The 12,409-nt window shown below is 47.8% G+C and overlaps 2 protein-coding genes across 5 annotated transcripts in view; both read left to right on the forward strand.

The window, feature by feature from the left end:
* Nucleotides 1-1,089: 1,089 nt before the first annotated feature.
* Nucleotides 1,090-5,223, forward strand: nccrp1 (P1, F-box associated domain containing). Its single transcript, XM_004076032.3, has 6 exons — nt 1,090-1,318; nt 2,266-2,346; nt 2,417-2,513; nt 2,593-2,688; nt 4,621-4,759; nt 4,829-5,223. The coding sequence occupies exons 1-6, from the start codon at nt 1,177-1,179 to the stop codon at nt 4,973-4,975; spliced, it is 702 nt and encodes a 233-aa protein (XP_004076080.1). The 5' UTR covers nt 1,090-1,176; the 3' UTR covers nt 4,976-5,223.
* A 2,530-nt stretch (nt 5,224-7,753) lies between these two features.
* The window catches only part of slc8a2a (solute carrier family 8 member 2a), a 33,978-nt gene continuing 29,322 nt past the window's right edge, over nt 7,754-12,409 (forward strand). For all 4 annotated transcript variants that reach the window (XM_078931078.1, XM_020708624.3, XM_078931077.1 and 1 more), the window contains exon 1: nt 7,754-7,922. The gene's annotated coding sequence lies outside the window, so the exon portion shown is untranslated. The remainder of the gene's footprint in view (nt 7,923-12,409) is intronic.

Genomic DNA, 12,409 nt, shown 5'->3' on the forward strand with positions numbered 1-12,409 from the left:
AACTAACTCACAACATGAAACCATAACTCACAACACGAGTAATCTCAGTCTAACAATGGGGCAAATAAAGAAAGGTTAGCATACTTTGTTGTTAGAACATCTTTAACATGCTGAGCAGAGCTCTGCAAAAATATTTCACATCCTTTACAAGCCTAGGACCTAGAACTCATAACAATGAGTAACTTCTTTGATAAGAAACGTTCTTCCAGAGAAGCTTAATGTCTCCTGCATGTTAGACACCGAGAGTACTCAAAACTGCATTCTAGAATGGGTCGTGCTAGGAGACATTGGTGTCGGTCAAAGCTGTGTTCACAGCAAACATGATTCTTGCTTCAAGTTACATTGACACCAACCGCGTCGACTCACATTCAAGCAGCCGATTCCAATGAAAAATCTATGCAAACGCACGTAAACCTTTGTTTTGGACGTTCTTGGATGCTATTCATACATCACTACCAAATCCAAGTGCCTGATTGGTCAAAGGTCAGTGTTTTTGACGTTTAGCAGTCAAAAGTTTAACTGGTTGAACTTTGTACGCAGAATCCACGACCGGACTTAAAAACGTGAGTAGCGACGTGTGAACGCAGGAGTAATAAATGCAGAAGGCTGAAATGAGGGTTTATGTGAGTTTGCAAAGACTTTTCATTGAAAGTGGTGACTTAAACCTGAGTCTACACAGCCGGTGTGAATCGGGATTTGGTGAAGCATTAACACCTGTGCTGCAGCGGGCTGCCATTCTAAGCAGAGACATATAGATGTTTGTATCTGACGCAAAACAGTTTGACTTGATAGCTCCGATATGGTTCACCATTTTTGTTGTAGCATTAGGTAAGGGTGTGAGGGGCTGTCAGCTAGCGCGAGAGCATGTAAACAGAGAGCTCTCAGCAATGGGAAGGGGATTGGGGGCGGGGTTGCTTTGCGTCAATTATCCCGCCCACAACTTAGAGATGAATTTCCAATGAACTGCTATGGCTATGCCGAAACTATGTCCAAGAAAACGACACAGGATTTTGGCTAAAACGGCCTCATCAAAATGAAAAGGCCACCGGGAACGCAGATCCAGAGATGGCCGGAGTGGGACTTTAAGGGCACGTCACGTCACGAGCTCCGGGGGTGGTGGCGAGCTCTTCCACTCCGAACACTTCCGGGAGCGTCAGTCTGCAATTTGGGCGCAGCATGAGCGCGGCGGAGTGGAAGAGGAGGTGCGAGGCGGAGTGGGGTCTGCGCGGAGCGCCGATGCCCGACGGCCTGGACTGGAAGACCATCTATGAGGCCAAGCCGCTGGGGAGAAACCTGCTGAGGAACCCTGCGCCTCTCGGTACCACGACTCCGCACTCACAGGTCCAGGGTCCGGTTCGGACCGAGTAACAGCTCTTCTAGTGAGCGCTCAGATGTTCCGTTTATTTGATGAAACGAGGCTCTGAGGCAATACTCTGCTTTCAGAAGCACTTCTGCTTCCCTCAGTCAGAGAAATGTTACTCCACAGACTGAGCAGCTTAGGAGCTGCAGCAGAAACGGGATCATGCAGTCATGGTTCTGACCACAAACCAAGTCAGCCTGGATCAGGAAGGGCGGCCATGCTGCCGGTACCGTGACATGCTGCCGGTACCGTGACATGCTGCCGGTACCGTGACATGCTGCCGGTACCGTGACAGATCGGTGTAAACCTCTGAGACGGTCTTGCTCTGATCAACCAGCACGTGCAGGAACGAGAAACGGTGAAGTTGGGTCCAAACAAAGTTTGTGGTTGAGAGTAAATGATCAATCAGATGTGATGATGTTGGTCACGTGTTCACTGGAGCATCGCGGTCGGTCAGTCCAGTCCTGTGTTGGTTCTGGGGGATTGATGGTTTTTAAGGAGGATTTTTCAGCTCCTACAAAAACAACAGTGAGCTTCTCTCCAGTCAGACTGTGAGTTCTGCTTTATGTTGAAGTGCATCAGAAATGGAAATCTGCATTCTGAAGAGCAATAATGTTCAGAAAGTCTCTGTTCTGGACCCAATGTGGAGATAAAGCTGGAGCTGCTCTCTGATCACTGTGTAAAGTCCGAACAGAGCAGGGTTTCATGCTGGCCGACGGCCCACAGGTGAGTCAGAGCAGGTGAGACTGGGGTCGGTCATCAAGGCCGCTCTGTTCTCCCTGCTTGAGGCTGAGGTGTGTCATCAGGTAGAGCTGAACACACCCAGCTTTTCCCAGAATCCTTCCTCTGTTGCCTTGTGCTGTTTGCTTATTTGATCACAGTGTGGATTTTGCTCCTCCCCACAGGTTTAAGTAAAGCCTCTCCCCCACCAGAAAATGAGCTGCCTGATGCCCCCCCACGTGGACCTCCGCGCTTTCAGCCTGAAGGTGAAAGGTACTCCGTTGACTTTTTATCCGAATGCTTTTTGGGTGGTGTAACAGATGCCTCCACGTCCAGGTGACTTCTCTGCTTGGACTACGAGCACAGAGGTTCTGCCTTACGACACCAGTGGCATCCCTGAGGGGGTGGTGGTCTGCGCTCTGCCTCAGTTCAGGTGAGACCTTCTGCAGACCAGGCACAGGGCTGGATCCTGGCTCGGACCGCAGGTCTAACTCGGGCTCTCCTGCTCTCAGCTGGTTCACCCTGGAGCAGGTGGTGGACTTGAAGGCGGAGGGCCTGTGGGAGGAGCTCCTGGATGGTTTTCAGCCTGAAGTCGTCGTTCAGGACTGGTGAGTTCCCGAACACTGAGCAGTGTGGTCTGCAAGCATCACACTCACATGTCACAGAACTCAACCAGAAGATGAAAACGTATGGAAGGATGCCCACAGAGTCTGAGTGGGACCAGTCCTGCCAATGAAATCCTCAGCATGTGCTTCAGTGCAGAATTGTTTACCATAAAAACACAAGTTCTGACAAAAACTCCAACTAATCCACACATTGTGTTTAGCAACTGTGAAACAAACAAGTAGCAAACACTTCTTTATAATTCTGGGGTTACGCCTCGTTTTGTCTCGGGGTTGAGGGGGACAGCGAGGAGACAATGGCTGTATGTCCATGGATTGCTGCCTAACCCACTGAGCAAACACAACCTCCACATTTCAGTTCAGACTTGAAAGGAACAATCAATCTCCTGGGATCACATGCTTTGCAGAGAAGTTGTAGATGTATTCTCCCCCATGCCAGCAGCTGAAGACTCGGTAGCTGCTTTACCTCCTCACTTCACCACAGCAGATGTTATCTTGTAGATTCATGCTGTGAGCTTTTCTTTGCCCTTGCTTCTTTCACATGGAGCTTGCATCTGTCCTCCCTTTGGTTTTCTGTGCTCCGTGGAAAGTCTGCCTGCTTTACCACCGGAGTGAAAGCAGATTCTGCAGCTCCAGAGCTCTCAGCACGGATCATGCTTCACAGATGAAACCTTGACTTCCACCTGCATTCATTCGCTGCAGAGCAGACACTCCAACAATCACACTCCCTCCGGAAGGTTTTGGTAACTAAACAAGAAAACTGAATTGAGAAAATGTACAAACATTTGAAAGCTCTGAAAATTATTGTGGAAAATAAAACGAGGCCATGAAGTTGTAAACCTGTGTTTTCTTCATAGAACAGAAGTTTGATCTTTCATTTCATGAAAGAGTGGATTTGAGTTGGGCCGCAGCAGCAGGCCTCTGCAGAGTCAGGACTGGAATAGAAAGAATCCACCAGGGGGCGCTGCTTTCTGCACAGATCCACAGCTTTGTCTCAATTGTTTGGCGGGGCTGCACCTCTGGACCGTCCTCAGTCTGGCTTAACTCTGAGTTCTACGGCTGTCTGATGGTTCACAGACCTGCACTGTCCTCACCAAGCAGCATGTTACAAACACAGCACTGAGTTTTGCGTGGTTATAGAGGTTACGCCGGGCATTCTGGTCCCTCAAAAATGTCTGATTCACAAAAAAAGAAGACCCAATTCTACCACCTAATGTGGAAACCTCCAGCAGTGAGCTGCTGCATCCCTTAAACCGGGGCTCAGGGTTCACTGGCCTCCATGTAAGCTCTTCAGCCTTTCCCCTGACCTACACACACCTCTGAAACTCTTGGTGATGCTCTGCTGTTCTGTAGCTGCTGAGATCTTCCAAGCGTTTTCAGTCTGACGTATTCCACTAGCACTCTTTCTGCAGACTGTGGAGAGCCTTTGTCCACCCTTACTTCTGAGGACTTCATGGTGTTACTCATGTCAGTACAATCAGACTCCTGATAGATGTTTCTCAGCTGGTTGTTTCGACATAAAATCTGTTTTCCGGCCATTTGATTCCTATTTCAACAATTGAAACCTCCTGCAGCCTCACATCTGAATGAGCTAGTTTAGTAGGTTAAGATGTAAAGTTTCTCTGTTTACCTGTGTAGATGTCTATATACCACCGGGGCTCTAATAGTGGTTATTGTCATGTATAAGTCTTTAAGTTTGTATTACATAAACACATTTACACTTTAGCAGACTTCTGTTTGTGAAAAGGATAAAAATTCAATTAAAAGTACAGAGTTTTACGTGAGACCGAGAGATGAGGCTGCCATACTCCATGACCCACTTCCCTCAGAAAGCGCTTGAAAAAAGGAACGGTGACGCCAAATTGCTCCAACCTGAAATGTGTGATCCCATAACGAACAGATGTGTTATGATTTCAGCTACGAGGAGAGTCAGCTTCATCAGTCCATCTACCAGCTGCAGGTGAAGCTTCTTGCTGCAGACAGAAGTACAGTGATTTCCGAGCACAGCGTGAGCCCCACTGAGGACCTGAGTGTTTACTCACACCAGTGGAAGGAGGTGAGCTGCAGACGGACTGCAACACTGTGCTGATGCAAGCGTTAGGCTGATGCCTCTGCTGGCCTGCAGGTGTCACATGTGTTCTCCGGTTATGGACCCGGCGTCAGATACATCCACTTCCTGCACCGGCTGAAGAACAGTTTCCTGAACGACTTCTTCCCGACGCGCTTCACGGACAGCTCCGTGGTTATCCGAGCGGTTCGCTCCGGCTCTTAGCTGCATCCTGAATCCATCTTTCATCAAGTCTGTGGAAGTTGGAACTAATGACAATAATCTACAAAACAATCAGAATAGCAATAAATCCTCAGTCAAAGTGCAACCAGATTTTACTGATTTATTTTGATTTTTATAGGTTAGATTGAATGATTTAAATCAAATTTCCCTCTTTTTTTTCCTGTAAAAATGCTAAAAAAATTTAAAACATGATTATTTCTGTTGCTTTTAAATAAAAAAACTCAAAGAAACTCGGTTTGCATTTGTCTGCATTGGGGATCAAGCTCGACTTCAAAGCTCCTCTCAGCTCTTCACATGTCCTTCTAGGTTGCCATGACAATCCCCAGAAGGGTGTGATAGAGTAATCGGCATTCATCAAATCTTCAAGCTGTCTCTGCACCACATGATGGAGATTCTAAAGAAACCCAAAGGCATCGGGAGGAAAGTCTGACCTTTTCAAATTGGGTTAATCTTTGGATTAAAATCAAAGTCTCAGCTGAATGTTTCCCTTTAGGGGTTGTCACAGCGAATCAGCTTCCTTCATCTAACCCTGTCTTCTGCATCCTGTCCTCTAACACCATCTACCTTCATGTCCCCCTTCACTGCATCCACAAACCTCTTTGGTCTTCCTCTAGACCTCTTGCCTGGCAGCTCTAGACTCAGCATCCTTCTACCAATAGATTCACTGTCTCTCCTCTGACATGTCTGAACCATCTGACTTCATCTCCAGAACCTCTATGGGCCCTCCCTCTGACGTCCTCATTCCTGATCCGATCCATCCTGGTCTTTCCCAAAGAGAACCTCAGCATCTTCATCTCTACTACCTTCAGCTCTGCTTCCTGTCTCTTCCTCAATGCTACTGTCTGTAGGCTGAACAACATGGCTGCTTTCACCACAGTTTTCTACACCTTTCCTTTCATTTGAGCTGAAAAGGTGTGGTACCTTTCTCCACCCATTCCAACCAGCTCAGTGCTTGTAAAAAAAAAATTGGCACCTCTCTTGGTTTACTATTATCTATTATATCACAGAGTTTGGAAAGGCCTGAAACCTGGGAATTGGCGCCCCCGCAGCTGCACGCTCCTGTCTTTAAGAAAGTCCCGCTAATGTGAGTGAAGTAAAAGGGGAGGGGTGGAGCGCATGGGCTGCGAGGAGAACAGCCGCGATTGGCAACACCTGGATCATTGCGGGCCATTAGATGATTCAGCTCATGCTAATAATGTCATTCTTTATGAACTATTGTAGACATTTTCATTACGTGTCTTTATTTTCCATAAAACTCTTGTGCTATCTTAGATGACCCCCCCCCCTTCCACTGACGTGTTCTCCCTACCATGACAAAGGTGGATAAAGGTGGAAAGATTTCATGTAATCCATGGACACCAGTGAAGATCACAAATCATTGAAGAAAAAAGGTTCAGAGCTCTGTCTGTTTCTCCAGTTTCTCATGTTCCTTCTTCCTGATGTTCCCATCCCTTGGCACTGCCACATCCACCACAACGGCTTTCCTCTGTTCTTTATCCACCACCACAATGGCTGGTTGGTTCTCCATTACCATCCTATCAGTCTGGATCTGGAAGTCCCACAGGATCTTTGCCCCCCCATTCTCTACTACCTTTAGAGGTGTTTCCCATTTTGACCTTGAGGTAAAAAACAGTAAAAAAAAAAGAAAAAACGAAGAAAAAAAAGAAAGCAAACATTTAATATTTTAATTTGGAACTCCGAAAGTTTTGTTTGCAACGTGGTGGTTTTAATATGGAGAGAAATTAGACTCAGTCGGATTTGTGCGTGCGTAATTTTTGATTTGTGTGTAAATTAGGGTTTGTGCATAAATTTGGATTTGTGCGTGATTTGTTACTCACATAACACGTTTTGTGTATAAGTTAAAAAAATATAAAATGAAAAAACTACAAAATGCAATTTACGTATGCACAAATTAAGATTACAACAGCTTGAAACTACTTACACACACACATCTTTAAAAAACACACACGAATCCCTTGTTACGCACACACGAAGCCAAAGTTACGCACGGATCTACCCTGAGACTGTTTTCACGTCTCACAAATTCGTCCGTAAGTGCTGCGTTTAAATACCAGTGGAATGCTCGGTCATTAGAATTTTCCTATCGGCCTTTCCTCGGATAACCGCGGCTCACTGTTTTTGATAGAGGGCTCACTTCACAGCCGTTCGACCAGAGGGCTGGCTGGACACCAGTGATGTGTTCACACTGGAATGTTTTCTTCCTGCAGAACTTTCTAACCGTCTGTGTGCATGGTTAAAGGACATTTTTTCAAAACGAGTCTACAAATAAAGAAAGCTTTATGAGAATACTGCAAAGTTGAAAATCTGATTCTGAGTGAACAAAGGGGATTTTAATGCTGATCATACAAAATAGCCGCATGTTTGCTGGTCAAAGTTGAAGTGACTTAAAAACGGAAGAAGTTCTTCATCCTCCCAGAAAAATCTGGCGTTTTCCTTGAGCAAAGGATCCTTCATGTCTGAAGGCTGTTTGGTCAGCAGCATCTCATCTGTCTGATGATGGGGTTTGCGTGAGTCTGCGTTCACAGTAACAGAATAGAACTGTGCGGTGCGTTCATGCTCCCGCACTCATTGTGAGCCTCTGCCTCCAGCAGAAACGCTTGTTTCGGTGAACTTGATGTTGCGTTTATGGTCTAAGAACAGGCGTGCTCTCTGCATCGCTTTCAAAGGGCAGCGTGAGCGTGAAGGCAGCACCGTCAATTTAACGGGAGTTCCGGCGTGACTCCGGGCGGGGGCGCGTTCACAGCCGCTACTTCCCACAGCCTCGGACGCGCTGGCAGCGTTCAGCAGAGCCCGGCGGAGCTGAAGGGGAGCTGCGGGGCCACACACGCCTCTGTCCGCGGGCTGCTGCGGGCTGCGCTCCCGGGCATTCAGGCGAGAGGGAACCGACTCTGAGCGGGCATCTGCGACGGTGAGTTCTGTCAGCTACCGGCAGATTCACGGCGGTCTGAGGAAAAAGTGTTGATGATGATTTCAACCCTGATGCTCCGAGTTAGAAAAGAACTAAAAAACTTTAGTGCAGCAGCTGGAATCTGAAGAATCAGTCACAGCTGCAGACTTCTTTCTTTATTCTGAATAAGTGGGTCTGTCTGTCAGCCTGTCTGTCTCTCTGCCTGTCTGCCTGCTTCTTTCCTGTTGAAGGCTAAGGTAAAGGTGTTCTCTCCCCTCAGCTCATTTTACTTCTGACAGATGAACAGATTTCATTTAGTCTGCTGCCCCCCCCCCCCCCCCCCCCCGTTGTCCAGCTGCTGATGGACAAGACAAGAGGTGCTGACTGCCCCCCCTCCCACTGAGAGACCTTTTTTATCATTAGGCTCATTATATTGCTGAATCGTCACTTGTGATCTTCATGTTTTCAGATTCTTTCATCTTCATCTCTGTTCCTGCATGAACAGAGGACTTTAGAGACAGATGTTGAAATGTCATACAGAAACAATGAGCTGACAGTCTTCAGCTCTAACATTAGATGTTGACGGCTGTTCAGCTGCTGAACTCCTGCTCTCACAGTCAGTCAGTCATTGCTTTATTATGCTTTTAGGGAGACAGACTTTGCTGGAGTCTGCAGTTGTCTTGACAACGTTTTTGACTCTTTTTGACACGTCTGTATGTTTTCATGTCCTGAGGGTTTACTGCCTCTTGGGTCAGTAAAAGTGCATCACAGGTAAGTTTTGGGCGGCTGCACAGAAGGATCGACCTCAGAACCGCCACCAGTAACTGCTCTTGTTATCTGGTGTTATCAGACAAAGAACATGTGTGTCTGCACTCAGGGAGCTTAATGAAGTTGTACACTTTAACAGCACTGATGCTGCCATCCCAGACGCACGCATGCACGTACACACGCACACACACACACACACACACCCACACACACGCACACACACACACACACACACACACACACACACACACACACCCACACACACGCACACACACACACACACACACACACACACACACCCACACACACGCACACACACACGCACACACACACACACACACACCCACACACACGCACACACACACACACACACGCACACACACACACACCCACACACACACACACCCACAGTGGGTGACTGAAGTAAACCAATGCTGCAGCTTTGTATGCAGACACTTATATGAGGCACAATGGGACATCCTGTACCTCATGTTTCTCTCACACTTTCTGTTCGGTTGGTCAGTAAAACTGCCCCCCCGCTTCAATCGTTGGACAGCTGTTTCTTCTTTCTGCTTAATTTAGGAGACTATCTTGTTTTTATTTGCTTGCCGATGCTTCTATGACTAACACTAAAAGTCCCATGAACATTTTCATGTCCTTTGTCCTCATGTGGCTCCTTGGTTGAATTTCTAGTTCAGAATCAGGCAAATAGAACTGGAATAACAACCTGGAGGAATCTTCACAGACATCTCAGTTGAAATGGTTTTCACTGTTCGATCACCTTTGAGGAGGACTTTGTTGCAGTAAAAACATAAACAAAGAGTCTCTGTAGGTTTTTCAGTTCTCACATCACAGAAGAGGAATTTGGACTTTTTCTCTGCTGTCAGAGAAATTGAGCATTCAGCTTCTCCTCACCCTGCTGCATGAAGGGCCCCCACGCTGCTGCACAGCTGCATGAAGGGCCCCCACCCTGCTGCACAACTGCATGAAGGGCCCCCACCCTGCTGCACAACTGCATGAAGGGCCCCCACCCTGCTGCACAGCTGCATGAAGGGCCACCACCCTGCTGCACAACTGCATGAAGGGCCCCCACCCTGCTGCACAACTGCATGAAGGGCCCCCACCCTGCTGCACAGCTGCATGAAGGGCCACCAGCTTGCTGCACAGCTGCATGAAGGGCCACCAGCTTGCTGCACAGCTGCATGAAGGGCCCCCACGCTGCTGCACAGCTGCATGAAGGGCCCCCACCCTGCTGCACAACTGCATGAAGGGCCCCCACCCTGCTGCACAACTGCATGAAGGGCCCCCACCCTGCTGCACAGCTGCATGAAGGGCCCCCACCCTGCTGCACAACTGCATGAAGGGCCCCCACCCTGCTGCACAACTGCATGAAGGGCCCCCACGCTGCTGCACAGCTGCATGAAGGGCCCCCACCCTGCTGCACAACTGCATGAAGGGCCCCCACCCTGCTGCACAACTGCATGAAGGGCCCCCACCCTGCTGCACAGCTGCATGAAGGGCCCCCACCCTGCTGCACAACTGCATGAAGGGCCCCCACCCTGCTGCACAACTGCATGAAGGGCCCCCACGCTGCTGCACAGCTGCATGAAGGGCCCCCACCCTGCTGCACAACTGCATGAAGGGCCCCCACCCTGCTGCACAACTGCATGAAGGGCCCCCACCCTGCTGCACAGCTGCATGAAGGGCCACCAGCTTGCTGCACAGCTGCATGAAGGGCCACCAGCTTGCTGCACAGCTGCATGAAGGGCCCCCACGCTGCTGCACAGCTGCATGAAGGGCCCCCACCCTGCTGCACAACTGCATGAAGGGCCCCCACCCTGCTGCACAACTGCATGAAGGGCCACCAGCTTGCTGCACAGCTGCATGAAGGGCCACCAGCTTGCTGCACAGCTGCATGAAGGGCCACCAGCTTGCTGCACAGCTGCATGAAGGGCCACCAGCTTGCTGCACAGCTGGCATGAGCTGTTTCTGCTCTGCACAGAGGCCTTACGTCATGCCTGTATTGTGATCTTTGTCTGATGAGATTTAAATTAATAAAACCAGTTTTGAACCCGTCACTAATGGATACCTGTTGATGCTTTCACTTCCATTTACAATTGAACTATTCTTTGTCTTCATTTTTCTATTTCTGATTAATAAATGGGACATAATGATTGTGGGAGGGTTTTCTAGTAAAATCAGAGGCTTCTTCTGTGTTTACTGTGAACTTTTGCATACGACTGTGACAGCAGAGCTGCACGTGGCTTTCTGCAACAGCTCTTCGTCACTGATGTTTAATTTCAGCTTGTTTTAGCTTGGATGACCATTAATAAATTAGCAGTTCAGCTGTAAAGCTTTGGGTTACAGCAGTGCACTGCACTGTAATGTATTGTATTTAGTCTTTCTGGGACTGCGCGTGTGGGAAGGGGTGGGGGGGTCGTTTTTGTTTTCGCCCACTCCTGGTCCATTGTTTGTTCTGGCCCGCCGGCTGCCTCTGCACATTTTGTTGGTCTCAACTAGATTGTCCTAAATTGAAGCTGCCATGGCAACGGGGATGTTTTCACACACAAATATTGGTTAATGGTTTGTCAACTTTCCATTCCTGAAATGTGGGTTACTTTTTAGATGTGGATGTAACAGAGTTCATAAACATTAGACAAGATGAATTAGATTTGGAGAATCTCCCCAGACTAAGTCCTGAAAATTACTTTCTGAAGTCCCGGAGTGAATCTGTAGCAGTTAGTGTCTGGAAATATAATATTCTTACGTCACTCAGCACATGTTGCGCATTCTGACTATTGCTGAAGTTTCTAACGGTGCCTTGAATATTGCATACCGGGTGTCTCTGTCTGGGTTCATATTAAAGTTGCTTCTAAGGTGACAGCCGCCAGTGGCTGAGCAAAGTTCCTCAGGTAATGGAAACCTCAGGAGCTACTGGCTGTCACTACCTGTCTCCGGCTCAGCTCCGGCCCCATGCAGCTCACCTGTGTCCACCTTCCCTTTCTCTCTGTTTGGCGTTTTGTGTAATGATGTCGCTGGACAGGTCAGGTTTTTATCAGCAGCAGCAGGAGCAGAGGAGAAAAGACTGAGATTGGAAAGACTTGCTATGTTTCCCCAAAAGTGTGAATGTCAAAACAAGCCTTGACAGAGTGGAAGTGGATCAAGATCATTAAACAGTTTCATTCTGAGACCTCAGTAGAACCTTGAAGTGGGATCACCACTACTCTTGGATTGGATAAAAAAAATCTAGTAGTTCTTCAAGTTTTATAGCATTGAGAAGCGACCAAAGTTTGTCACTGCACGTAGTACGTGCTTCCAGTACGGTGAGGAGGTGAGAAGCACTCTGAGCTGTTTCTGGGGTTGGATTCACTACAAATGACAAATTTTGCAGCTCTGTTTAAGTTTGCCAAAGATTTGACTAGCTTTTAAAGCATTTGCCGGAATTCCGGAAGTAACTTGGGAGGATGCTCCTGTTCCTAGGACAGAGGTCTAGAAGAAGACCAAAGAGGAGATTCATGGATGTAGAGGAGGAGGACATGAGGGTGTTTGGGGTGAATGAGGAGGCTGAAGAGGGTGGAGTCAGATCATTCACTGCAGACGTTTGCAGCCCCTTAAAGGAGCATTTGAAAGATGTCTTTATGAACATCTTTGTTATAGGCATAAATGAAATAAAAATGAAAACAAGTTTATAGTTTCTTAATTAGTTTTTTTTAAATGCTTCATAGTGCCAAACTACATTA

This window comes from Oryzias latipes, chromosome 14 (genome assembly GCF_053564925.1).
Source record: "Oryzias latipes strain Hd-rR chromosome 14, Olatipes_Hd-rR_3.1".
Taxonomy (NCBI): Eukaryota; Metazoa; Chordata; class Actinopteri; order Beloniformes; family Adrianichthyidae; genus Oryzias; species Oryzias latipes.